Source organism: Marmota flaviventris, chromosome 3 (assembly GCF_047511675.1).
Source record: "Marmota flaviventris isolate mMarFla1 chromosome 3, mMarFla1.hap1, whole genome shotgun sequence".
Classification (NCBI taxonomy): domain Eukaryota; kingdom Metazoa; phylum Chordata; class Mammalia; order Rodentia; family Sciuridae; genus Marmota; species Marmota flaviventris.
The window spans coordinates 83,500,886-83,528,691 of NC_092500.1; the positions used below are offsets into that span (position 1 = coordinate 83,500,886).

The 27,806-nt window shown below is 36.0% G+C and overlaps 1 protein-coding gene across 13 annotated transcripts in view; it reads right to left on the reverse strand.

Annotated features, from left to right (window-relative positions):
• LOC114091684 (liprin-beta-1) overlaps positions 1-27,806 on the reverse strand; it is a 222,584-nt gene that overhangs the window by 2,517 nt on the left and 192,261 nt on the right. For 7 of the 13 annotated variants that reach the window (XM_071610029.1, XM_071610028.1, XM_071610032.1 and 4 more), the window contains 17 exons: positions 25,065-25,219; positions 19,979-20,094; positions 19,052-19,108; positions 17,536-17,596; positions 17,156-17,185; positions 14,752-14,923; positions 14,251-14,283; positions 11,443-11,593; positions 10,575-10,703; positions 8,884-9,034; positions 8,117-8,228; positions 7,911-7,999; positions 3,278-3,400; positions 2,660-2,785; positions 1,681-1,869; positions 772-951; positions 62-127 (listed from right to left, as the gene is read on the reverse strand). In XM_071610029.1, coding sequence (XP_071466130.1) covers positions 62-127; positions 772-951; positions 1,681-1,869; positions 2,660-2,785; positions 3,278-3,400; positions 7,911-7,999; positions 8,117-8,228; positions 8,884-9,034; positions 10,575-10,703; positions 11,443-11,593; positions 14,251-14,283; positions 14,752-14,923; positions 17,156-17,185; positions 17,536-17,596; positions 19,052-19,108; positions 19,979-20,094; positions 25,065-25,219 — 1,940 coding nt within the window. Of the gene's footprint in view, positions 1-61; positions 128-771; positions 952-1,680; positions 1,870-2,659; positions 2,786-3,254; positions 3,401-7,910; positions 8,000-8,116; positions 8,229-8,883; positions 9,035-10,574; positions 10,704-11,442; positions 11,594-14,250; positions 14,284-14,751; positions 14,924-17,155; positions 17,186-17,535; positions 17,597-19,051; positions 19,109-19,978; positions 20,095-25,064; positions 25,220-27,806 lie in introns of those variants that run through there. The other 6 variants (XM_071610035.1, XM_071610031.1, XM_071610036.1 and 3 more) reach the window with 4 other exon arrangements.

The window sequence follows — 27,806 nt, forward strand, 5'->3', positions numbered from 1 at the left end:
CTCCAGTATACATGCAATCCTTTGGGGTTATTTTAGGTTTCAATTCATTTTTCAAACTTACTGTGAGATTGTTGATGCCTTCAGAGAATGCCCCTATTTGTCTCACTGTCCCTTCCGAATCTTCCATCTGTGGACAAATCATGACATGACATACTCATTTTCATAATTTCAAGGAAACAGCAGAAATATGAATAAAAGTAGAAGAAAAACAGAAAAACTGCAGAAATAACACAAATAGTATGGAATGGGTAGAAGCAACATAACATTTTTGATGATAATCTCTTTTCATTATTAGAAGGAACACTGGACTAGAACATCTAGTCTGATGACTCTGACAATGGCACCAAAGGACTACTGATTAGAAGGCAAACATGCAGTGTGTAGCTTAAATCTGAAAAGCCTAGGTCGTAGGACCTGTCTAATCCTGACTTGTTCTAGTGCACAGATTTCCTTCACACAGAAACATACAACACAGGTAAATTGTACAGGCTTTGGATCTAGCCTGGTAGGCTAGAGACCTTGAGCTGGTTACTTAGCTGTCTGTGCTTTAGCTTTCTTATGTCTAAAATGTGGATTACAATATTCTATGTCTTAAGATTACCAAGAATATTAATATGTTCAGTGTTTTGGATAGAATCAGCAAAGTAATAAGCAATCTCTAAGTACTCATTGTTATTTTATTATATTTTTTTAGGCATTTAAAGAAAACATCCTTGATTAGTAGTTAACAGTGTAGATTCCATTTAGCATCTGAATGCTGGGTGCACCTACCTGCTCTAACCGATCTAAGTCGTCTTCATCATATAGGCGCATATCCAAACCAGGTTTAAACCCCTTCTTAGTGGCACTTCCTGATACCTGTCCCAATTCCATTGGACAAACATATTCTTCTCCATCTTCCTGTTTCTTTTTTCTCAGATTCCCAAAATTGCTGAAGGTAAGTTTCTTTGGCTTTAAAAGCAAACAAAATGACCGAGGAATTTGATAAAGTTCATATGACAAAGAACGAATAATGTATTATTTAATTATTCACCCCTTCTCATGGAGAAAAAATTTGCATAGCAAATACATCCTAGGCATATGAGTAATACATCAATATCATAAATAATCCTTGTTATGAAGCCTAAGATTAATCTTATTCATACCATGAGCTGGACAATCACTGTGATAAAATTTGTCAAAAACCTTTATGTTTTTAAGCAGGATTAGTGCAATGATGGAATTTCTCAGGGATAAAAACAATTTTGTGAAGATTTTCAATCTAAGAGCACCAAACAAACAAACAAACAAAGATCCTTACTATAATTTCTTTTTGGGTAAAGCTTTCATTATTTTATATGCCTGTTCTGCTGCCATATCAGGATAGTGACTGGTGAAACAATTCCCACTCTTTGGCAATACATTGATTATAGAAGCCAACCAACATCATGCTCTTTATCATTGTTAATGCTAATAAAAAAAATAATTTACACAGAAACCTTTAAGAATGCATTATCTAAATTACTCTTAAAGATATAAACATAGACACACATGTGTGTATGTATACACACACACACACATACACACATATACCTTTAAGATATATATCTCATCAACCCACAGAAGTTAGTAAACCCCAGAAAATAGAGTAACCGGGTAACAGCTGAAACTGAGTCTTTGCTGCAGGTGAGTTGAGCTAACCTTCACTTTGGCAGTAGCTGTTAAAAGTACATAATCTGGTAACTCCATGGCATCTCGCTTCTGATGTTGGGCCTCAGCACCGATTAGGAGATTAAAATGAGTGGCCAAATGTCTTCGCAACAGTGTCTTATTTGGTGGAATATTTAATAATTGCGCCATTGTTTCTACATTAAAACGAGGTTCTAGAACCTGTAGATTAATTAAGAAAAATTTTAAAAAAATTTTAAGAAAAATTAAGATTATTAAAAAGTACGATAGTTATTACGTTTTGTATTGTACTTTACAATTTGCAAAGCTCTTTCATTTGGGTTATCTCCAATGACCCTTTCAACAGTACAGAGAGGTAGACAGGCTATGGACTTTGATTTTTAATTTATGTATTTTTTCTTTATTTTTCCTGAGTTAGGAAATGGTGGGGCTGGTCCTATAATCCAGGCTTCAGGCCTTATTAACCACACCAGCACTTGTACCTCTCTGGAGTGCTGACTCTGAAAGCTAACTCCTTATGCAACATGTATGTGCAGAGATATAATCTATTTTTTTTTGCAAGTGTTTTAAATCATGATCATATGAAAGATAGGTATTCAACATAAAAGAGAACAGTACAAGAAGAATGAATTTCAATCGGATCTAGATTTTTATAATATAAATAAAAACACCCTGAGAGTAAAACTCACTAGAAATAGTACAGGAGTATTGGGAAAGATGACTTTAGGATTAGAACAAGTAAATTAATAAAGGTTATTCTTTATCCAAAATGCTTAGGACCAGAAGTGTTTTGGACTTGCACACCTGCACTTTGCAACCCATACCATGAGGTCAGGTGTAAGTTTTCCATTTGTGGTATGGAAATTCAAAAAGTTTCCAGATTTGGGAGCAATTCAGATTTCAGATTAGGGATGCCTGACCTGTAACACCATACTTTTTAGATTAAAAGGAAACAAAATGAGAAGTCAATTGAATAGTAACAGGGCTTTACCATGAGCCCACCATGGACACCACTGCCTCTGAGATTGGGAGCATATTCTGCCAGATCCACAGAGCGCAGCCACTCCATCACTCGATGATTGGTCCATTGCTGAACCTCGGATGGGGTGATGCTATTCTGTATGAACAAAAAAAATTACCATGAGCTTTAGATGTTGGGACAACATGATCCTCAATAGTAAACCCACAAAACTCCAAAAAGTCTGCCCCATTGAGTACCACCACTTAACATCCCATGAAAGGTTTAAAGTAAAGGATAAAAGGTATTTGATAATTTGAATTCTCTTTTAAAGGATTTATACGACAAAGTCTCAAGTTTTCTTATACACTAGTAAGAAAAGGAAAAGGAAGTCTTCATAGTGATATTTAACTCTGTGGATTAAGAAGGCAGGAAAAATACACCCATTAAAAGGAGAAAGCATAAATGATGAGTAAATCTTGGCTTTGGTTATACAGTGGACCATCATGTTGGGGGCGGGGGGGCGGGAAGGTGGGTTACAGGAAAAGAAAGCCCAAGAAGTAAGTGAGGCTGGATTCAAAGCTATCAGGAGATCAGCTCTTCAGGCATATGCATGTAAAGTGCCTACTTGAGCCTCCCTCGATGTGCTACCTCATCAGATGGTCGTCTTCGTAGGCAATTTGGTTCAAAGTTATTGATCCTCAGGACCTGAATGGCTCTTTTGATACTGAGGTGGTGCAGTACACTCACAACCTTCAAAGACAGTAAGTCATCCTGCAAAAAAAAGAACAAAGGGAGTCTCACTGTGGCTTATAACAGGAAGACTTTCCTAGGGAAAGCTCAGAAAACTGAAGAAGTAGAACCACCAATTAAAAAAAAAAATACGCCCCATGAGCTTGTCAGTGCTTTCTAAGCTTTTATTTAGTAACAGAACCCCTTTTTCTGTTCTGAATAAAATTCTCTCCCAGACCCCAGATTAATGTTTCCAAGGAAGATGACTGCCAACTGCTTCTCTCTCAGATGCTCTGATAGGATAACAGAATCTCAGGCCTCTGAAAAACAGAGTTTGAAAAGCACTAGCTGAGCATTCCTCCTCAAGTGATTAAAATAACCAAGATCCTACATGCAGGAGGGAATAAGTACAATGAAATGAATCCAAATCAGTTCTCCCAAAAGGTGCATCCTGAATGCACTTCTATCATGGAATAGGTGCTAACCAATGGGCACATGTAACTATTATCTCATTTCACAGTAGTAGGTATCTTGGTAGCTGCAGAATGGCATTTATAACGAACTTGAGTTAAAGCCATGAAGTGCTTTAGTAAACTTTTAAATAATTTGGAGTATTGTTACAAAAGAAAATGAAGAAAAGACATTCCAAGGGAAAGTACACTAATCATGTACAAAATAATGTCAAATTTTTATTTTGAATGATTTACTATTTGTATTTTTATATCATAAATGAATAGTTTAGATTTCATTCCAAATATGTTCTATTTTTCTAAGGAAACTACAGAAAACATATTATTTAAATTTATTAACAGTCTGCATGAAGTAAAAAATATTGTGCTAGTATGATACACAGTTAAGTTATTTACTTGACTTTTTAGTTAAGTGTGGACAATGATGACATAATGTGCTTTCTGTTATGAGTTTTATATTAGGATTAGTTTGCCTACAGGCATGAAACACATGTAAAATGAGTTTTTATTTCAGTTAAATCTTGCCTATCAACTCTGAGCCAATTTCTAATTATGATTTTATCATCAGAAGTGTTTCATCTCCCTGACCAATTGACACTGTCTCAACATGAAGTAAAAAGTCATCCAGAAAAATGTGAAAGTAATTCATCAGCTGTATCTTCCTTTCACTCAAAAAAAATCTTCGAGAGAGAGAGAGAGAGAGAGAGAGAGAGAGAGAGAGAGAGAGAGAGAGGGGAGGGAGGGAGGGAGAGAGGGAGGAGGGAGAGGGGGAGGGAGGGAGAGAGAGAGAGAGAGAGAGAGAGAATAGCGCTGGGTCACAGTATAAAAGATAATTTGTTTTTTGATTTGGAACTGAGGATTGGACCCAGGGCCTTGAACATACATTTCCAGCTCTATCTGTTATAATTTGCACATACTGCAAATAAAGGAATTTCTTTGTTTCCTCCTTAGTTTCCACAACTTTATCTGCAGGTAAGGTTGAGACTTAAGAAGTACAATAAAAGGCATCTGCCAACTGCCCTCTCTTTTTTCTTTCAGCTAAGAGCCAAGGTTTGGTTTTCTGAACTAAGAAGCACATGATAGTTTTAGGGAAACTCAGAAGAATGCACTTGCTACACTATTCTCTGGCCTTAAAAGAGTCTTCTAGTTCTATATTACTATGCTTTCATTAGACATTATGACCAATTTTGCAAATACTATGTCACTTGATGCAAAGGTTTTAGTAAAAGTGAAAAAGAGAGAAGAAATTATAAGCATCAACATATATCACCTATCAACCCTTTCAAGGAAAACATTTCACCAGTCTGCAGCCACTGGGAACTTTTTCAAACACACCAAACACACCAAAACAAATTATTTCTGAAGATAGTGATTTGGGGTACCAGTCTACCTCCAAACACACCCAAAAAGTAAACAAGGAAAACACCTACTTTGGGCACACCTTACTGATAAGATATTTCTTGTTTTCTTTTTTAATGTTTATTTTTTAGTTGTAGCTGGACACAATACCTTTATTTTATTCATTTATTTTTATGTGATGCTGAGGATCAAACCCAGGTTTCACACATGTGATGGGAGCGTTCTACCGCTGCGCCACAACCCCAGCCCAAGACATTTCTTATAAGAGGAAAAAAGAAGAAGAAAAAAATGAATCTACTATAGAATACTTCTAAGAATAAAAATATTAGACAGCAATTTAAATCCTTAAGGCTACTAACTGAGAAAAAATCATTTCCTGAATTTTTTTTCTGGATTAATTTCTTAAAGACAGGATCTTAAGATAAATTAGAAAATGCATTTAACATATATTAATTTAAAATTGAGGTACAGAATGGCCCAAACATTTCACTGTTGGCTATTTTAATCTAATTAAAATATATCAGATTAAAAAAAAAATCTCATGTACAATGTTTCCAATGTAAATAAAATGTTAGTTACTTTTGAAAATATTTATATTTTGAAGGGTCTTAAAAGGAAAGACCAGGGGCTGGGGTTGTAGCTTAGTGGTAGAGCCTTTGCCTAGCACCTGTGAGGCACTGGGTGTAATCCTCAGCACTTCATAGAAATAAATAAAATAAAGGTATGTGTCCACCTACAACAATAATAAATACATAAATAAATAAGAAAGACCATTTCCTTTCAAATCAAAATAGACTTTGTGATTCTTTTTAATTTGGGATTTTAAAAAACTTTATTTTGGAGTAATTTTAGATACACAGAAGAGTTGCTAGATAGTATTGGGTTCTGTATGCTTCTTACCCAGTTTCCCCTAATATTGACATCTTATACGGTATATAATATTAACATCTTTATATCGTAAAAACTGAGGAATTAACATAGACAATAAATAATTAAACTACAGACTTATTCAGATATTTATTTCGTAATTCTCACCAGTTTTTCCACTAAGGATCTTTTTCTGTTTCAGGATCCAATCAAGGATACCATATTTAAAGCAGATGTTTTGTGGCCTAGGACTTATGGGATTGGATTTTTCAAGGTAATTTACATATTTCTGGTCACAAAAGTTATGCACATCCTTTTTGTGACTTTAAGTCTTAATCTGCTCAATTTCCAGGGGAAGATACTTACACCTAGACAGACAGGTAAATAGTCGCTGAATTTGTTCCAGGTAGAACAGCAAACTATTAAGAAACAGTTCTGGAATCAGATTGTGTCTAAATGCTTTATGGCTTTCTACCATTTTCTAACTGTGGAAACTTGGTTAAGTTAATTCAAATTCTTGATTCCTGTTTCCTCATCCAAATCATGGGGATATTATTAGTACTAACCCAAAGGGTTATTGAAAATCAAATACTAACATGTGTAAAATGCTTAGAAGAGACTAACACAACAAATATACAACATGTTACACACATTAGTATTATCACATGCAGGCTCACATGATATTGCCATTAAGAAAAGGGTTAAAGTTCAATGGTAAGAGAAGAAAACAAATGCCATGACTCAAACTCCACATTTCTTAGACATTAAAAGATTCTTATCCAAGTTAGCTAGTCACTCTTTCCTCTTATGTAAAAAATATGATATCTATAGAATACCATCTGAAAATGGTATTCAAATAAAAGTACCTTCACTACAATTTTAATCATACTATCTAGAACAATATTGTCCGGGAATTTATCTTCCCCACTGTTTTATTGTTTATTTTATTTTATTCTTTATTTTTTTGTGGTACTGGAGATTGAACCCAGAGGTGCTATAACATTGGCTATATTCCCATCCCTTTCTTAAAAAATTGAAAGAGGGACACTAAGTTCCAAGACTATCCTTGAACTTGGGAATCCTCCTACCTCAGCCTACCAAGTCACTAGGATTATATCTGAGTACCATCACAACAGGCTCTCTCATTGTTTTTAAAGTAGGAAAGAGTTTTTCTATTCATTTTCTATTCATTGACAGTAAAAGAAGGAATCAGAGTGAAAGTCTAGCCTTCAGCTCTTCTCCTTTACCCTGATAACTCCTGCCCTCACAGAACTGGGCTGAAGTCAAGAAGTGTTTCAGGAAATAGATGTCCAAGAGAAGGGAGGGGAGAAGGCAAGTCCCTATGTGGATGTCGGGCCAAAAAGGAAGCCTCTGCTGAATAGTCACTGCATATAGGAATACATAACTTAAAAACTTCCAGGGCTTCAGAACTCCACATTCAATTTAAAAATTTCTTTATGAGATTTAATTCATATACCATAAAACTCATCCAAGTAGACACTTCAATGTTCATCTTGTTGAAAAAAAAAAAAAAAAATATATATATATATATATATATATATATATATATATATATATATATATATATAAAATATTTATTTTCTGGATAGCTTAGTTTAAATTAAGTTTTGCTTAGCTTAAATTGAGGTTTCAGGTAATCCCAGAGCAGTTGCAATTGCCAAATCCTACAATTTCTAGTCACAGGAAATATTTTCCCCTCACTCCTCAAGTTAAAGTGACATCTTCATACTCTGGTGGAACCATTAGGAAAACATTATATTTTGATTACTCTATTTGTATGTTTTTCAAAGGAAAAAAGTCTTAACTCCTCCAAACCCTAGCAAAAAATCACTTACAACTGTCATGTAATGTAGCATTCGACCATCCACCCGTCCTTCATCAAACTGGGTCTTATACTGGGGGAGGCCAATATCATCCAACCATCCTAAAGAACAGAAACCAGCATCATTACAGTGTCACAAAACACTTGTTTTTGTGATTAAAAAGAAAAGGCAGCGATATTTATTTACTTATTATTTTATTAAAAATAAAAACCTCTTACTAGTGACCCAGTTGAAATCCAGCTTCCCATGATTGGTTTCTTCCTCGGATCCTAGAGCTTGCAGTGCCAGCTGGAGTTTCTTTCGATGAAGTGAATGCTTGATTCCAAGTTCCTAAAACAATAAAAAATAACTAAACTTATAATTCTAACTATGTGGGCTTATGACTCTGGAAAATGATGCAAATTCTTCCAAAATGAAACTAACAGTAAGGATTCAATCTACATTAAATAACATACTAACTCAGGCTAGTAATGTTGCTGGATAAGAGGTTGTTAGAGAGCTAAGATGGCCCCAATTAATTTAGTGATATATTAGTGACTTATTTTTTTGTAAGATAGCAACTGTGGCATGCATAATAGGAACTTCACTCTTATTTTGTGTAAAATTTTAAATAAATGGGACACAGAACATTTTTTCTTTTTATAAAGTTAAGTTGAATTGCATATATTACGTTGAAAAGATAAGTCAATGTGATAAAGCCACAAAATGATTTTAAGTCATATGAGCTTAAGGTTTATTAGTATAGCTATATAATTATTTTTCCTTAGAATTCTCAGTGGCTTTTTTGTTCCACAAAGAATCATTAAGACCAGGCCCTTCCTTTTAAGTCCATGAAATGAAATAAGTATAAAGTGGCTGAAAACTCAAACCTTTTCAAGATTACTAACACTGGCTCCACCCATGCCCCTTCCTGGAGTATAAAGTTACCATATAATTATATTCTCTTTCTCTTAGTATTTTATAAATAAAATAGAGAAGCAGTCACCTTCTCTAGATCTTGCTGAGAAGCCTGCAAAAGTGTTTGACCAGACGCAATCCAGTGCTTGCCAGAATTCAGGTAGGATCCCAAGCCTTGTTCTGCAAGCCAATTACAAACTTGCTCCTTGGTCCATTTGGCAAATGGTGTATCCAAATCACTGCAGGAAAATGAACAAGTGCAAGAGAAACAATTCAAAGACAATTGTGTAGCTTATCATCAATTTTTAACAACTCTACATTCAATAGATATGGAAAGTCCCTGGCGATACACAGTTGACCATGAAAAATTTAATTTTTAATGTGTATTTGGAGAAGGAAGTAGTACCAGAGTTGAAAGTTATCTTCTAAGACCACTGTCTTCATTTTAAATGAAACCACAAAAGATTCAATGTGATTTAGCAAGAATATGTTCTATAGAAAAACACTAAGTTGAACCAACACAAATCACTATAACCAGTTTCAACCAATGTTGTTTTAAGACTGTATTCCCAAAGAGAAAACTCTAGGACAAAAAAACTCAAGTCTAACTGGAATTAACTTTGACAGAATTATGGTTTTTTTCCTGATGATAATTTATGGGAAGAGGACAATATGCTGCCATTGAGTATAGAATAGAGTAATCAAAATAAAATTTGTTTGCTTTTACTTAGACACAGTGTTCCTATTTGGAGGGAAAAAAAGTAAAGATGAACATGACTTTGAATTTTTTTTTTTTTTTTTAATGCACAAGGAAGTCCTTCATTGTATTCAAAGAGAACATATGGCAAACGAGATCACTAGGTATTTGGAAAAGGCAAAGGGAGTTTCTTCCTTGCTGAAATCTGTGTCCAATGACCTGCCTGTTGGGAGGGACTGTTTTAAATTTAGTATCAACGCCTTGTACTGTATGTTTGCCAACCCCACCTCTCCATGCTTAGAAGGTCAGAAGAATAGTTCTCCACTTTGATAAGGGTGATAAAAGTTCTTAAGAGTCTTAATATATAAAACATTACATAGCCTTGATAAGTCTAAGAAATGTGATAGAATTTGTCTTTAAGTATTTTCGAAGACTCCACTAGTCTCAAATATTTATTGAATAGTTATTATTTGCCAGATACTTAAAACATATTAATATTTAATCTTCACAATCACCTTTTGTGATGGGTCTTAACTATTATGACAAGAAAATTGAGAGGTACACAGCATGGAAGTCATTGTTTATGATCATCTGGCTAGTAGAAAGCGGTAAGGACAGAAACCAAACCCAAGTTTCAACTTACTCTTCTGTGTGTGTGTGAGGGGGGCGGGGCGGTATGTGGCTGAAGGCCAAACTTAGGGTCTCACACAAGCTAGGCAAGCACTCTCTACCACTGAGTTGTATACCAGCCCCTAGAGTCTACTTTTAAGCACTATGCTATCCATGGCTGTTCTTCATAGTACTTCCAAAGCAATAATTATATAAAATTTATGTCCAAGAACCACTGTAATACAGATGTGGCTGACACTTTAGCTCTGGCTCCTTACCTAACTCACCCAGTCCTCATTTTCTCTCCAGCTCTTACCAATCATGGACAAACCACACCACTTTTTAGATGACGAACCCTGTGTGATGATAAGCTATACTTTTGATAATTTAACCTAGTGACAGTATACTGCAGGTGTCCCTGAGCCTTGATGCTTAGGTATAGATGCTAACGTTCATTCATTGGCTATACTTACCTGTTAGACTGTCCCAAATCTCGAGACCAACCCAATCGGGGGCCTGCAGTTGCCCTTGTCCCTCCTCTTTTGAATTCAGGCTCAGCCATGTCATCTGGGTTGAATGTAGTCGATTGACTTCTCCTAAGTCTGAAGAAGACACAACCCCACATTGCCATATATTAGAACTGAAGAAGCTTTAGACTTTAAAGTCAATCAACTTATTTTCTTGGCAGTACTGGATATTGAACCCAAGAGCACCCTACTGATTAGCTATATCCCCAGTTCCTTTTATTTTATTCTTAAAAATTCTGATACTGGGTGTTTTTTTTCGAACTGGGGATTGAACTCAGGGGCACTCATCCATTGAGCGACATCCCCAACCCTACTGTATTTTATTTAGAGACAGGGCCTCACTGAGTTGCTTAGTGTCCCGCTTTTGCTGAGGCTGGCTATGAACTAGTGATCCTCCTACCTCGGCTTCCTGGGCTGCTGGGATTATAGGCACCACTGGGATAATGGGCGCGTGCCACCACACTTGGGTTTCATTAAGTTGCCCAGACTGGTCTCAAACTTATGGTCCTCCTGCCTCAGTCTCCTGAGTAGCTGGGATTACAAGGGTGCACTGCAGAGCCCAACTAATCAGAAAATTTTTAACTGGTACGTAGATTTGAGCTATTCTTCCTTGTAGTGTAGTAATGTATATAACTATACTTAAACTTGAACCAAAGCCCAGTGAGTTAATGAATCCCAAATCACAATCTTCCTTCCATAAGAGGAACATAAAAGCTTTAAAAATTTCATACCCATTTTCAGCCAGATTTCCAATTATCCCTTCATTTGAGCAAGTAAGACAAATTCCACTTTACTCATTCACTCTTTCACTTACTTTCCAAAGAGTCTCATGATACCTCTGGATTTCTTTTTGGAATCTGGAGATGGTGGAGATATCTGGAAAGGACTGTTTCCCTGTGAATCTCTGGGCTGAGAAGATGTCCCAGCCAGATCTAGGTGCTCCACTGTCTCCTTTTCTGTTTCAGCTATTCCAAGAACAGAAGAGAAGAGTTGGTGAATTTTAAAATGCAGAATGAACATGATTAGAAATCAACCTTGGTTTTAGCAACTGTTAGGGATTCTTCTTCTGTTGGTCTATAAATCAGTGACTAATCGAGAGCTTGATAAATATGAAAAATGTAACACAAATGTATATTCTACACTACAGTTTACTTTCTTGAGTATAAAGATGATTAACTTAAAATCACAATTGCATTGAGATTAAAAGTGTAAGATGGGACTTCTAAACTTTCTTCAACTCATCTGAACTCCAATCTTACAGTTAGTTTCATGGCACTGTTGACTACCTCCCACGCTCTTTAAAAGCACTCTCTCTCTTTTTTGCTGCCCTGACACTCCTAGATCATCATCTGACAGTATCTCCTTTGCTGTAGCATCCCCCTCCTTTTTTTTTTTCTTTTTGGTACTAGGGATTGTACCCAGGGGTACTCCTCTATCACTGAACTACATCCCAACCCCTTTTTTTGAGACACAGTCTCTCTAAATTACTGAAGTTGACCTCTAGTTTGCTATCTTTTTTTCTCAGGTGGGATCATAGGTGTGTGCCACTGCACTCAATGCATTCCTGGTTTCTTTTCCTCTTATTCCATTTTAAGATTGGAAGTTCCCTCTGTAGGATCTTTTCGACAAGCTCGTCCACTTGAAACTTGGCACTAAAAAATAGCTTTTGCTTTTGTGTGTGTAGTCCTGAGATTAAACCCCAGGGCCTCACACATGCTAAGCTAACACTCTATCACTGAGCCACATTCCCAGCCCATTTTTTATTTTGAGATAGGGTCTCACTAAGTGCTCAGGCTGGCCTCAAACTTGAGATCCTCCTTCTTTGGTCTCCCATGCAGCTAGGATTAGAGGTGTGTGCCTCTATGCCCAGCTTAAGCTTGGCACTAAATGATGGTTTTATCATTTAAGAGTAGGTGGAATAAAATTTCTGGGCCTGGTCTCTTCTCCCAGTCTCAGTATCTGAACATTTGTACATGTTCCCAATTCAATGTGCCAGAGACATTTTGTACTCAAATCCAGCCAACTTCCTTGAGAGTCTCTTATATTTAACTAATATTCTCTTTGTTACTCCATTTAAAACTCTTGTCATTTTCTTTTTATCCCTTTTTTTCCTTTGGCATTTAATCACCTCAGTTATCAAGTACTACCTACCTCTCCAATACTGGGGATTGAACCAAGGAGTGCCTAAACTTTTTATTTTTCTATTTTGAGACAGGATCTTACTAAATTGTTTAGGCTGGTCTTAAACTTGCAATCCTCCTGTCTAAGCCTCCTGAGTAGCTGGGATTACTGGCATGAGCCATGGCACCCAGCCTAGCAATTTTTAAAGAAATTTATCCCAATTTATTATGATTTGGGCAGTGAGAAAATTTTAAACTGGATATACATAAATTTTCCTTTTGATATAGTTAGTACCTATTTATTTTGCTTTAAAATAATAACATCCATATTTGCCACTGCCAGATCTATTTTAGTTCTGTTAACTGTCTCTTAGTTGTACATTAACAAATACAAGGGCTACTATTTCTTCGATGTGAGATTTTATACTTAGTAAAGGAAAGTAAAAGTTGTACAAAAATCACAGGAACAATGTTTCAGCAAGATATACAAGTTGCAGAAGTTGACTTTTCTATGAAGCAGGGCTGTGATTACAGGTTATACAATAAGCAGCAATTGCCTCTAAGCAACAACAATCCAATTCTAAGAAAGATGAAGCAGATTATTTGAAAAGAGTTGTCTAAATAGATCATCTTGTTTTATGTATCCAGTGCTCATTCTAGATGTTTAAGACTACAAGAGAGCATGTCACTTTTGCTGGTCCACATGAATACACATGTGGATGTCTATATGAGGTGACAATACCCACTGGGAAAACCAAGGGAACCTACCCATTTGCACCCTACAGACAAGATGGGTACTGGTATCCCTGGAAATGTTGCCTAGCAAACCCTCATTTTAAGAGAATCATATTTTCCTTCTGAAGACTCTTTTTTTCTCTCCCTACCGAACACTGCCATACAAAAAAAAAAAAAAAAAAAAAAAAAAACACTGAGCTTCCTCTCCTAAAATAAATTTCAGGTGACTCTTCAGGTAACATGTAAAGTTTCTTCTGTCACTGCTAAATGCTGTCTCCATCTTCAAAGCAGTAAGATGTCAGAGAAATGCTCCCTAAGGTAACTGAGTCCATACTTATCATCTCAGTGTCTTCTATAAAGCTTCCTACCTGACTAAAAACATTTCTTTTTGAAGGCTGAGGGAAAGGTACACATGGAAAAGGGATTGGAAGTGAATGAGTGATGATATATGTACCAGGGGTGAGAGAGCTGGGATGGACAATGCCAGGAAACTCCTACCCTTGACTCTGCCATCTGCAGGGCATTTGGGGGGCCTCTCAGGTCTCCCCACAAGGTGTCAACAGCCTTGGCTAAAACTGTGGTTAAGCTTGGAAGCAAAGGTTCTATGGAAAACTTTTTGTAGAAAATGGAAAAACCAATCTGGAATGGAGAACTACGTTTTCTGATTGCTGCCAGCTCCCTCTCTAGAGATTATAGAGGCCAAGAGCAGGGATTAGATAGGTTTGGAGCACAGCGCTGGTGAAGGTTGACATGCAGGGGTACAATACCTAAGGTGGGTGCACTGGCACTTCGTTTACGATCTTCAGAAATCCCAACAATGCACACAATCACACGCAGCCCAAAGGAGAGAACACAGGGGGTGACAAAATGAAACACAGATGAGACTCCTCCTAACAAATGTGCACCATGGAGGAAAGGCACACACTGTGCTTCTGAGGCTACACATAGACTCCACCAGGGCTGTCAGCAAGGGGTTAGCTTATCTACTATCAAAACAGATGGGACACTCTCTAATGATGCCATGGACAATCACATTTTTAGGTCTTTCTGCTGTTTATACCACAGGAAACAGCGTATGGTGCGAGTTGATACATCCTCACACTGCTAAATTAAATCCACTGAAAAAAACATCATTTGCTAACTATACCTGCCCCTCCCCAAGTCATTCACCATCATGTACAAATAGATGAATAGGGGAAGGAAGAGACTGATCTTTTCCCTATTTTTTCCCTCAAAGATCAGGTTACATGCATCTTGGCCACACATACCCAAGTTTGGTGCACTTGCTGTCCTTTTGTTACTTTTGATTTTAAAGAAGCCCCGGCCAAAGGAAGATCTTGCTTTTCGAGTGCCAAAGGGGTTGTCATCCACGGAGGCATCTCGTCCTGGAACTTTGGGAGGGAGGCTCCCAAATGTGCTACTTTCTCCTGAAGCTTTATCCTGAGAGAAGGGTGACAACAGTGAAACAGAGCACTGATGTGCACAATCCTTGCAACACACCAGGCCCCGCACTAAGCCTTAGACCATGATATATGCATGTTTTGCTTAAAAGAATAACTAAGAGCTGGGCATATAACTCAGTGGCAGAGCACTTACTTGCCTAGCAAGATTGAGGTACTTGGCTTCAATCTCCAGAACCAGGGGTGGGGGGGGGGGGGAAACTGAAGTAACACATTGATTACCAATATCAAATAAAATAGAAGTATTTTTTAAGAAATCCACGATGAAAGCTACTTAAAAAAACAGCAATAGCAACAAGATAAACACCCTTCATCACTAATCCATAATCAATGTATTTACAGTTTTAATTTTTAAGATAAATTATCAAATTTTACTTTTTTATGTTTTAAAGAATTTAACTTTTATTTTTTATTTATTTGTTTTTTTCTGTGGTGCTGAAGATCAAACCCAGTGCCTCACCCATGCTAGGAAAGCACTCTACCACTGAGCTACAACCCCAGCCCAAATTTTATTTTATTTGCCTCATTCTTTAAGACATGGAATGAAGGTATTATAACCAGAATAGCATATTTCTAAATTTTCTAGCAATCATGATATAGAACTAGAATACAGTTCACATGTTGCAGGCAGTAGGTGGGATGTGCTGGGGATTAAATCCAGGGGTGCTTTACCACTGAGAATATCCCCAGTCCTTTTTATTTTTATTGAGACAGGGTCTTGGTTAAGGTGCTGAGGCTAGCCTTCAACTCCTGCCTTAGCCTCCCAAGTCACTGGAATAACAAGGAGTGTGCCACCAAGTCCAGAACAGTTCACATTTTTATATTACAACTCTATCAACAGAAGCCTAATGTAATTCTGCAAAGCAGGCATTAGCCCACATTTTTATATTAGCAATATAAGGAGATTCTACTCTGTTATTTTCACCATTCGAAGAGTAATAAAATGCAGATATAAACAGCAACTGCTTATTTTGGGCTTTTTGGTTATCTGAATTGGCAATTATAGTATCATAGTATTATATGGTTTTAGTATTATCCCAAAATGCTTCTAGTTTCATGTTTTTGTCCCTAATATCTTTTGCATTCTGTTTCCTTCTTTTGCATAGGTAGAGAAAAGGGTAAGGGGAAACATAAGCATCTAAGACAGAGATTTTATTCTATGTATCTAGTGCACATAGTAACTGCTAGTTTACAGATGATGCAATGTAGTAGCAGGGTTGTTATCTGTGTCTCAATACTGATGTCAAAAATTCAACCATTTATTGAGCTGACAAGACAAAAAGGACTTAAATGACAGCCCTTTTTACTGACTGCCTTGCTAGTTCTATCTATGTTTAACACAGGTACTAAGAGTGGACAGTCAGGAGACCACCTCTGGAAGTAGCCTGTCAACCCAACTGGAACCTTTAAAAGTTCATGATTGAAAAGGAGGGCAAAGAAGTACATGTAGATGATATCCTAAAAATACCAAAATGTATGCCTCCAATGGAAATGGTGTTATAAAATAAACTACTCGTAATCTAAGGGCTTAAAAACACACACAGACACACACACACATATTACTGGGAACAGAATGCAGGGGTGCTCTACCACTGAGTTACACCCCCAGTCCTTTTTTTTGTTTTGTGATAAGGTCTCATTAGGTTACCCAGGCTGAAGTTGAACTTGTGATCCTCCTGCCTCAGCCTCCTTAGTCAATGGGATTATAGGTGTGTGCCACCATGCCCTATCAAGAAGGGCTTTTAATAAGGCCTAAGGAAACCCATTTGTGGTCATTAAGAACATCAAGTAATATGACTGTGAATTTTTAATTTTGATTTTGCTTAATAACTGTTAGGTGATATTCAGATAACATAAAATTAACTATTTTAAAATGAATAATTCAGTGGCATTTAGTACATCTACAATGTTGTGTAATCACCACCTCTAATTAGTCCCAAAACAGTTCCATCATTCTGAAGCAAAACCCCTCACCATTATGCAGTTTCCCCCCATTTTTTACTCCTTTCACCACTATACAAATCTATAACCAGTTTTTATGGACTTATCTATTCTGGATATTGCATAGAGAAGAAATCATAGAAGATGGCCTTTTGTGTCTTCCATCTAGCATGATGTTTTGGTGGCTCTGAGAATTTTGGTCTCCTGGAGACATTTAAGCAATTTACATGTAATAGAAGTTGAAAACATTTTAATATGGATATAAAATTACCTCTGAAGGCTTCTGAATAGACTCCTTTTTCTGTTCAAAACAACGACAACATTTAAGGTTGTTACAGGAATCCTTCATATATTCAGAATTTGTCACATACTGTTCCATAATCGGAAGTTTACATCACCTCTAAGCTACAAAATCTTAGTTTCATTTATTTCCTAAAATGTTCTATTATAATCTCCATTCTTGGTTTTATTAACTACTTTGAATTCTTATATTCATAATTAATATTTATTGTTAATTATGCCATGGTTGCTAATAATTATCCATTAAAGAAACTACAAGTCTTCTTATAAGTTTTATTTGCAAAATGAAAAAAAATGAAGATCCCTAAATATATTCTTCTAGGGGTAACAGGAAGAAAACACAAAACCTACCCCATTTTTTGTCTCCTTCTTCAGACTGCCTAGGCTGCTGGATTTTTGCAGACTTGAAGTTCTAAAAAAAATAATAATAATAATAATAATAATAATAATTATTAGTATTAATAATATGTGACTCTGATTCCTGTTTCTAAGTAGATCATCTTAGAAAGAAACGAAAATTGTGTGTGTGTGGGTTGAATCTTGAAAATAAAAGAAAATCTGGAATCAGTCACTTACATACTTAACTAAATTATAACATTTAGTTCTTTTAAAAGCAAGGGTGGTTAATTATCCTGCCAATAGCTCTAAATGTCTCTTACATATTAGAATAGCTGGAAAAGCACTTAGGACTATCCTTACAATGTCAACATTTTAAAACAAGCCAGTGTTTTCCATGGACTAATGGTGCATCCTTTGCATGTATACATTTTTATCAGGAAATTTAAATACCCATATACTACTTATATCTAATTCTTTTAATAAAATCAAGAATGACAATTTTATTTTCCAATTCACAAAGGAATTTTTTTTTTTTTTTTGAGCCTGGCAAAGCAATTTGTCTTATAGTTTGACCCAAGCAAAATGAAAGAATCCCTATTGCTGACCATAATAATTCATTAGCTATCGTAGGGAAGGCAAAATGATACTATAAATACTCAAGAGATTTTCTCTTTCACATTATTAGCATTCAGTAAACAGATATGGAAATGGACTTTCTCACAAACTAAAAGTAGGAATATATGACCAGTTTACAAAGAAAAAAAGGGGCTGAGGATGTAGCTTAATGGTAGAGTTCTTGCTTAGCATGCATGAAGCTTTAGATTTGAGCCCCAGTATCACCAAAAAGAGAAAAGAAGAGAGAAAGGGAGAGACAGAGAGAAGGAAAAAAAAAAAGGAATGCATTTGTTCTAAAAATTATAAATATGCAAACTTTTAAAAGCATTTCTTCTGTATTTATGTGTATGTAAATTGCCAGAAGTGTTGACTACCAACTAAAGTAAAAGATAATGGCAAAACAGAAATGATCTCATCTTTGAGTACTGCTCTATAAAAAGGATTTCCTAATTTAATACAGACTGCAACTTGGATAAATATTCATATTAGGTCTTATAAGTGAAAATACAAAAAAATTTACAAATGAAACAAAACCCAGAAAACAACAACAACCTAAACTATTTCAACTTTTCCAGTCATCACAACACTCTGTGGGATGTTTTGCTGCTGGAATCAAAAGTATAAGTCAGTACAAAAAAGAATTAAAAGCACTGAAGTTCAAATAAATACTAATAAAGGATAAAGATCTGCAAAAACAGGACACAAGCTGATGGTAAAAGAGTGTCTCTTTATAAACTTACAACCCTGCACTCCCACCCAGTCATTACAGCTGCATTAATTTATTCATTAGTTTAACAGACACATACATTGCCACTATACACTAACTGTTAATATTGATTATTGTTAGTGTAAGAGACCCTTTTCTTTCTCAAGACTCAATCACACTTTTGACATTCAATAATATGTAACTTACAAAAGACCATCACACAACTGGGTTTCAATAGCAGCACCAAGGATTGCTTTTCCTTCACTAAAATGAAAAAAAAAGGTATTTATTAATGTCATGAATAAACAAAAATCTTACCAATGATCCCTGACTTACAATGGTGTTAAGTCCTGAAAAACCCATAATAAGTGGAAAAATCATGCTGATTTTTCATCAGTGTTGAACACTCCTACCCAACAATGCAGCTTAGCCTACCTACCTTAAACTTAGGACATTTATACTAGCCTACAGATGGGCAAAATCATCTAACACAAATCCTATTTTACAAGGAAGTGTTGAATAATTTGTATAATTTACTGAATGCCGTATTGAAAGTGAAAACCAGCAACATTGGAGAAGCTGAGAAATCACTGAGTTGAACCAATATAGGTTAGTACTGCCTATATATTCTATGTGAACAGAACTGTCAAGAATGAAAGAATAGTAAAAGAAGATATTTCTATTTTTTAATATTCTGCTTTATTTTAGTTGGCCTAAATGTACGATTAGGCAGTTAGAAGTATGCCAGTAAAAATTCTATTGGCCTATAGAGATAGATTCCCTCTTCTGTTTCCTTCATAGGCATCTTCTAAACAGCCTTGTGGCACATCACTATTATTACCCTGCTTATAACACATTGTTGGTGACCCATGATCTTTAGGAAGTAAAATCCAAGTTCCTTAAAACCCCTCTCTAACCTGACCATCTCACATCTTCAGTCTCAGGTCCTATTACTTCCTGCTTTATGCCTTTTACTTCAATAATACACAACTGATTATGGGTTCCTGGCACATCTCTTCCTGTTTCCTGTTTTATGAGTAAAAACTATGTTTGTAAATACATGTGAAGCCTTTTTTTTTTTGGATCTACTTTTGCGAACACTTATATTGCAATGGTAGGCTACAAATGACATACTTCTCTTCAAATGAAGTCTCTGGTTTAAGAGGCAACTTGGTTTTTTCAGGAGTTTCCACTCCTATAGTTGCTGCCGATAATGAAGGGACTGAAACTTGCAAGATGCTGGTGTGGAACTGTAATTACAAAAATACACCAAAAAAAAAAAAAAAATCAATCAATCAATCAAACAAACAAACAAGCAAAGACTTAAGCCAGAGAGAAACAAAACATAAATAAGATGAATAAAAGGTATAGTGACAAAATCTTATACCTCATATATCTCTGTTTAGAACTCTATTCTAATATTTATAAAATTATTTCAGGAAACAAGCATCTATATAAAAGAAGCATTAATCAAAGAAAATATCCTGGAGAGAGGTAATTTTTAAACTTGGTTCTGAGTAAGACATTGAATACTGTGAGTAAGACATATCAAGTACCATTAAGCAAGTTTACAGCAAATATTAATGGCTTCGAGCCCTGGCTAAATCCTTGGCTCTGACATACTTGCATATGTGATTTTAACTGCATCAATCTCCTCCTCTGTATAATGAGGATGACAGTGCCCACCCTCCTCAGGGTTCCAATGACTTCACATGAGAGTTGGAGAAAAGTACTTATTGTAGACAAAGCACAACTTTCATTTTAATTTCTGCCATTAATCTAATATGGTACATTGGTCAAATTAATCATTATTCCATGTGTGAACTAGTTGACTAATTTCAATTCACAGAATTAATAAAAAATGTAATTAAAACCAATTAAAATGTACTTTGTGGCTATCACTAAAAAAGATTTTGCTTAATAACAATATTTACAGCAACAAGTAAAATGTATAACACATTTTCTCGAATGCTTCATATATCCTAAAACTGGAGTGTGTAAAAGAATTTTAAAAGAATTTTATTCAGGGTTTCAGTTAGATTGTAGGTCACATCAGAGCTAATAAATCAAACACTTTGTGAAATATTCCAGTAAGAAAATGATCAAAATGTATCCCAATGAACTCCTGCAAGTTAAGCAGTTAGTGACAGCTCCTCAATTCCGAAAGGGAGCCAGCAAGCATCTAAAGACCCTATACAGGATCAGCTCATAAAGCTCATTTGGTTAAGCAAGCAATGAATTCAGCTTTGTGATTTTTATTTCTGTTGTTGAGTAGCGGTCTCATCCTTTGACACTATTTAAGGTTATAAAAGGGGTGAGAGAGCACTTGCCTAGCCTTGGGTTCAATTCTCCCACTGGAAAAAAAAAAGAATATTTATGTGTGTGAGTGTATATCAAAGGTTATAAAACAAAGTCATATTATAAAATAGGATATTATTTCACTATCAGTTTTTCAAATTGAGTCTTATAATTAATCCTGGACAATTTATTTTATTTAGTCATTGTTCCTGTTTCCTGAAGTTCATATGTCTCCTTGGATTCCTAATCATGGGGAAAAAACAATGATACTAACAATCTGACTCGCTTTCTTGATTTTGAGACTTTAAGGCTTTAGTTCCAGCCTCAAATCTCCCTTCTGGCTTTTAAGTAATGTGGCTGAACTCCTCAATTCTCATCCAATTATTTTTGCTCCAAACTAAAAACCTATCATTAAACTGGCATTCATGTAGCAAAGACTCTTGTTTAAAGATGGGAGATCATTTGGGTGTGTGGTACGTGTCCCCTCTCTATAAATGAAGCACACTCATCATCAAATGTCATTTTCCCTTCAGTATGAATATATAGTTAATAAGGAGAGGACTTCGCTTCTAAACTAGTTTATTTCTTAACTAATTCCTGATCGATGACATTTAAGAAGGAAATTTAGTTGTTTTCTCCTTGAATTCATTTTCATTCAATTCAAATTTCACTTTCTCATTATGTAATTATCAAGAACAGATATAAAAAAGTAAAGTTACCCATGTGTTTTTTCTAACTATAGAAAAATGTGAAAGGAGAAATGACCAAAGAAGGAACTGATAAATAAAAAGGAGTTGAGACTGTTTAGTTAAAACTTTTTCCCATTCCTAGTCTTAAATTTTATATACTAAAATTAAGACATGGTTTCATGGTAAAAACAAGCACAAGTACTGTCAAAAAAAACCTGGTCTCAAGATGAATCCAGGAACATGGCAGTAAAGCCCTTTGTTGACATCACAGGAAGACTGAATGTCTCACTGAACCTTTTATAAAGTCCAAAGACTGAAAATCAGGGGCTGTCCCCCAGCAACCTTAGAGGGAAACTAAGAGAAAAGCTTCTTATTAAGACGTGGACAATTCCAAGGGTTTAAGTAGTATACCGATGTTCAACATCTCTAGCAATTAGAGAAAAGTGAATTAAAACTACACTGAGATTCCATCTTACTCCAGTCAGAATAGCAATTATCAAGAATACAACTAACATTAAATGTTGGCAAGGATGTGGGGAAAAAAGATTTACTCATTGCTGGTGGGACAACAAATTGGTGCAACCACTCTGGAAAGCAGTATGGACATTCCATCATTTGACCCAGTTATCCCACTCCTTGGTATATACCCAAAGGACTTAAAATTAGCATACTACAGTGACACAGCCACATCAATGTTATAGTAGCTAAATTCACAATAGCTAAGCTATGGAACTAACCTAGGTGCCATTCAACAGATGAATGGGTAAAAAAAATGTGATACACACACACACACAAAATGGAATATTACTCAGTCACAAAAAATGAAATTATGACATATGCCCATAAATAGATGGATCTGGAGACTATCATGCTAAGTGAAATAAACCAATGGCCACATGTTCTATCTAATATGTGGATGCTAACAAACAATAAGGGTAATGGGGGAGGAAGAATAGAAGTTCATTTGATTAGACAAAAGAGAATGAAGGGAAGTGGGGGAGGTGGGAATAGAAAAGATAGTAGAATGAATCAGACATAACTTTCCTATGTTCACATATGAATACACAACCACTGAAACTCCATATAATGTACAACCACAAGAATGGGATCCTAATTAGGATAAGTTATACTCCTTTGTATGTATGTCAAAATACACTCTACTGTCATGTATACCTAAAAAGAACATATAAAAAAATTAAAAAACAAAAAAAACCAAGTAGGACACCAAGTCAGACTCAAAAGGAGAGAGCAGGTAGAAAATGAAAGGGTGGCTTGGGACCTCTATGGCATTTTTACAGTCACAAAACTGCCTGTAAATACTTATCTGCAAATACTTGGAAAAGGAAAGAAGACTTGGATAGAAGACTGGGCCCTCATATAGGAACTGGTAACACTTGCCTAGATAGATTTTGAAATTGCCGCAGACTATGGCCACTGTGTGCCTTTAATTTTATCTATCTATCTATCTATCTATCTATCTATCTATCTATCTATCTATTCATCCATCCATCCTAGGGAATTGAACCCTGGGGCATTTTATTACTAAGAAACATTCCTAATACTTTTTATTTTTGAGACAGAATCTTGCTAAGTTGCCCAGGCTGGCCTTGAATGTGAGATCCTCCTGCCTTAGCCTACTGAGTAGCTGATATTGCAGGCATATGCCACTGAGCTCAGCCAATTTCCTCTCCTTAAAATGGGAGTGCCTATAGCAGGTTGCAGCACATCTACCCCACCACTGTATGTTGTGTGTAGAGTGGGGGTGCAGAGGGGAGGTAACTTGTTCTTTAAGTTCCCAGCTACTTTAAATGATTGTCAAGAAGCTGTGACCAAAACTGTACCTGAGGAGTTTCACTTATATCTTGATCTGATCTGGATGACCAGCTCCTAGATGTCTTTGGAGAAAGACTGACTCTATGCATGGGACAGGGACATAAATTATGGCCAGAGAGTAAAATGATAGACTATATATCCCAAATATGTTTGTATCAACATATCCCACCTCATGTATTCTGACAATGTGGTACTGTGATTTGTCCATCAAGAGACAACATCTAAGTTCCCTCTCTTTGATTCTCAGTCACATAGAAGAGAGACTATGTGATTTGTGAGATGTCATAAAAGGGGATGCAAATTTGCCTGGTCCTCTTGGGATTCTCACCCTTAGGACACAGCCACCACACTGTGGAAGCCAAGGAAGCCAAGCAGTCACATGCAATAGGCCTTAGAGGGAAGATAGGGCCTCAGCTGAGGTCTCAGCCAATAGAAAGCCTCCACCAAAGGACACATGAGTAAGTAGCACTCAGAGAACTCAAGCCCCATGGCTTTTGTGCCACTTCAGCTGATGCCAAGTGGAGGAGAGATGAGACATGCTTGCTGAGCCCTCCCCAACTTGCACATTGATCAGCAAGGTAGGTACTGTCATTCAAGCTGCAAAGTTTTGAACTGGTGTACAACAGATAACAAACTGATGGACATTCGAGTCTGATGTAATGTAGATGAATTTAAGATGGTTTATTCCCTACAGTGGCTTTTTCCAAGTCTCAACAAGCCTGAGGGAACTTTTATTCGATCATCTTTCAAAGTCATCATCAGAAATGACTAAAATAGTGGGCTGGGGCTGGGGCTGAGTGGTGAGCGCTTGCCTGGCATGTGTGAGGCCCCGAGTTCGATCCTCAACACCACATAAAAAAAATAATAATAATAATAAGTAAAATAAAGGTATTGTGTCCATCTACAACTTAAAAAAATGATTAAAATAAACCTATTTATATCTCACTTTATCCCCCCTTTATTAATTTCCTATGTATTCTTTAATAAATAGATTCTAATCTCATATGTAAAATGATATCTACCTCCTCCAGGGGGGTTTTCAAGAAAAAAATTTTTTGAGACAGGCTATATTGCTTAGACGGGCCTCAAACCCCTGGGCTCCAGTGATCCTCTCTTGCCTCATCATTTCAAGTACCTGGAACCATGGGTGCATGGCACTATGAACGATTTGTTTTTCCTGAATTTTATAAGCAATTTTGACAATGCTCACAGCATTTTTTTAAAGAAAGGAAAGAAGAACGGGCAGACTGGGAGAAGAGAAAGACCTGTAGGACACAAAAAATTGCTAGAACCAATTTAGTAATTCAACTGAGAAGAGAATCCATGCTTTCATGTTATCAACAGTGTTTTAATGACAAAGTCTCTTCAACATGAAGAAAATATTGACATTCTGTAAATACCTCTTCTAGAATACTTGTGTTGAATGGGTCATGACTGGGAGATCCCATTACTGGGGAAGATGATGGACTTTTCTCTATGTCACTAAAGCCCTGTGCATCCAACAAAGTAGAGATGGAACTGGAATTGAGCAGATCTTCATATTCACCATCTTTGCCTAGAAAAAGACAAAAGTAAGAAGAAGATAATAGCAGCTCTTCACTTATTTCACTTTTAGAGGAATTAGAGTGACCAGAATTTTTTTCTTTTTTTTCTCTTGAGGGGGTGGGGGTGCTAGGGATTGAACTCAGGGCCTCATGCATAATAAATATGTACCTTATTACTGAGCTCCACCCACATTCCAAAATATAAAAAATTTTTCTGATTCTCAAAAATCCAAGAGTCAATTGTTCCTGGCATCACTGGAAAAAGAGCTACATGTAGAAACAGCATCTTAAACTGTGAGCACCTAAGGCCAGTGAGTACCCAGGGGTGTTATTAGTAGAGGAAAAAAATCATATTTGTTAGGGTTATTAACTCACAAGACTGCAATAAAACAAAAAGTTAAGTTATTCCAACAAACATGGAAAATGGGGGGGGGGGGGGGGGGCTGGTTACACATTTTTAGTTTAGAAAAACCAAGCTGACACAACAAACTAATTTTGAATAGGAACATAGCCCCTATTAAAATGACTCATTTTTCATCGCTACTCTGGAAAATACACAGAGAGGAAAATAGAAATAGAAAAAAAATGAAATTTAATCTTCAAAAATATCTTTTTATACCATTTCAAAGAAGAAAGAACAGCCTAGCAGAGAAAAGCAACCACATATTCAGCAAAGCAGTGACTTTATTTCTTCATAGTTATAGAAATAAAAAGGATTAATTGATGAACAACATGGAGCCAGATAGTCATTTTTTTAAAAAGTAGAACTAATGTCTCTAAATGACACTAAATGCTAAATCATATACTTGCTTGAAGATCTTAATCAGACCATAACTTCTTAAATTGAAATATTACTAGAATTTTATTCTAATTTTACCAGAACTTAAGTGTTATTAAAGAGTTGTGTCAAGATTAAATAAATAAATACAAATGCTAGTGAGACATCCCTGTTTATGTAACTCTTTACTGGAACAGGGCATTCTCTGTAATGTTTTATGAAAACCTATGCACTGTTAAAACTACCTTTGGGGTTAAAAATTAAAACTACTTAAAACTTAAAGCTTAAAACTACCTTTGGGGCAGGGGATGTAGCTTAGAGGTAGAACACTAGCATATGTAAGGAGTTTGAATGCCAGCATCACAAAAACCTACAAACATAACACTAGCTTATTATGTTTTTTTCTGTTGCTAAGAATTGAACCCAGGGCCTTGTGCAAGTTTAGGAAAATACTGTCACTGAGCTAAATCCCCAATTCCAAAACTACCTTTCTAATCTACATGTTTATGTGCATAAGAAAAAAGTACTAGAAAGAAATATGTGAAAATATCAATAGTGATCATGCTGGTACAAATGTTTAGTGTATTTTCCCCCTTTTCTCTATTTTCTAAATACTTTGGCATACAGACTATTTATGGGAATTAATACTCTTCCTTTTTATTGGTGCGTTATAATTATACATAGTAGTGGGATTCATTATGCTGTATTTGTACATGACAAATCTCATTCCATATCTTTCTTGGGTTTCAAACATAAGAATTGCTGGGTTGAAATTCCATAAAATCCATAATATTTTAAATGTTATGTAGGTGTAAAAATTAATCACTTACAAATTTGCAACAATCCTTAAAAGAGATACTTGAAGGCACAGAAAAATGCTGGGTGATGAGAACTGTCATAGACTACATGGATAATTAGAGGGTGATTTGCTTATTTAGATGTTTATAAAATCTTCATATGTTAGTATGAAAAGAAAAAGGTTCTTTTTTCCCTCCAAAATATCCTGGTCCAAAGCATTTATTTTTTTCTTCATGAATTTATCAAAACTAAAATTTCAAAGTCCGAGTGTTTCATGAGTATTTTTCAAAAGACATGTTCAGTTCCAGTGCTTACTTTCAGAGCAAATAATTACGCATGACTTACTAACAAACAAAACAAGAGCACTTTTAAAGTTCCTCATATTTTTGCTTTGAATGACCCTCAAATTTTCTCCACATTCGAAGATAGCTAATTGTCCCACATGCAGATAAAGCAGTAATAAATAGAACTAATTTTACTTAGATGTCTTATAGATTCTTTGAACACACATGTTCAGAGCTGAACTCATCTCCCTTAATCACCACAATGTTCTTTCTCAAGGCTTCCCCATCTTGGTAAATGGTACCATCACTTGCACAACTGCTATAGTCAAAATCATCTATCTTTCTTAATTGTTTTCCTCTTTACTCTCATCTAATTTATCCCACCACTGTGTTGATTTCAACACCATACCACATTTTCAATCAGACCCGGTCCCACTAGATCTTTTCATTTGGAATACTGCAAGAGTCTTAATTGCTTTCCCCTGCTCCCAATATCGTTCTCCACCTGGTCCAGTTGTTATACGACCATGCTGAAGACTATTAAAAATCCTGCAGTGGATCTCTCCACACTTGAACAAGAGCTGAACCCTTCATCCCCATTATTGAGCTGCTGCTCATCTCATCATATCTCTCTCCCCACTGCTCACTACCTTCTGGTCACATTGGTTTCCTTTTACTCTTAAATATACCAGGATGTAGGCCCTTTGCACATGTTGCTATTCTCCCTTTCTAGAATGC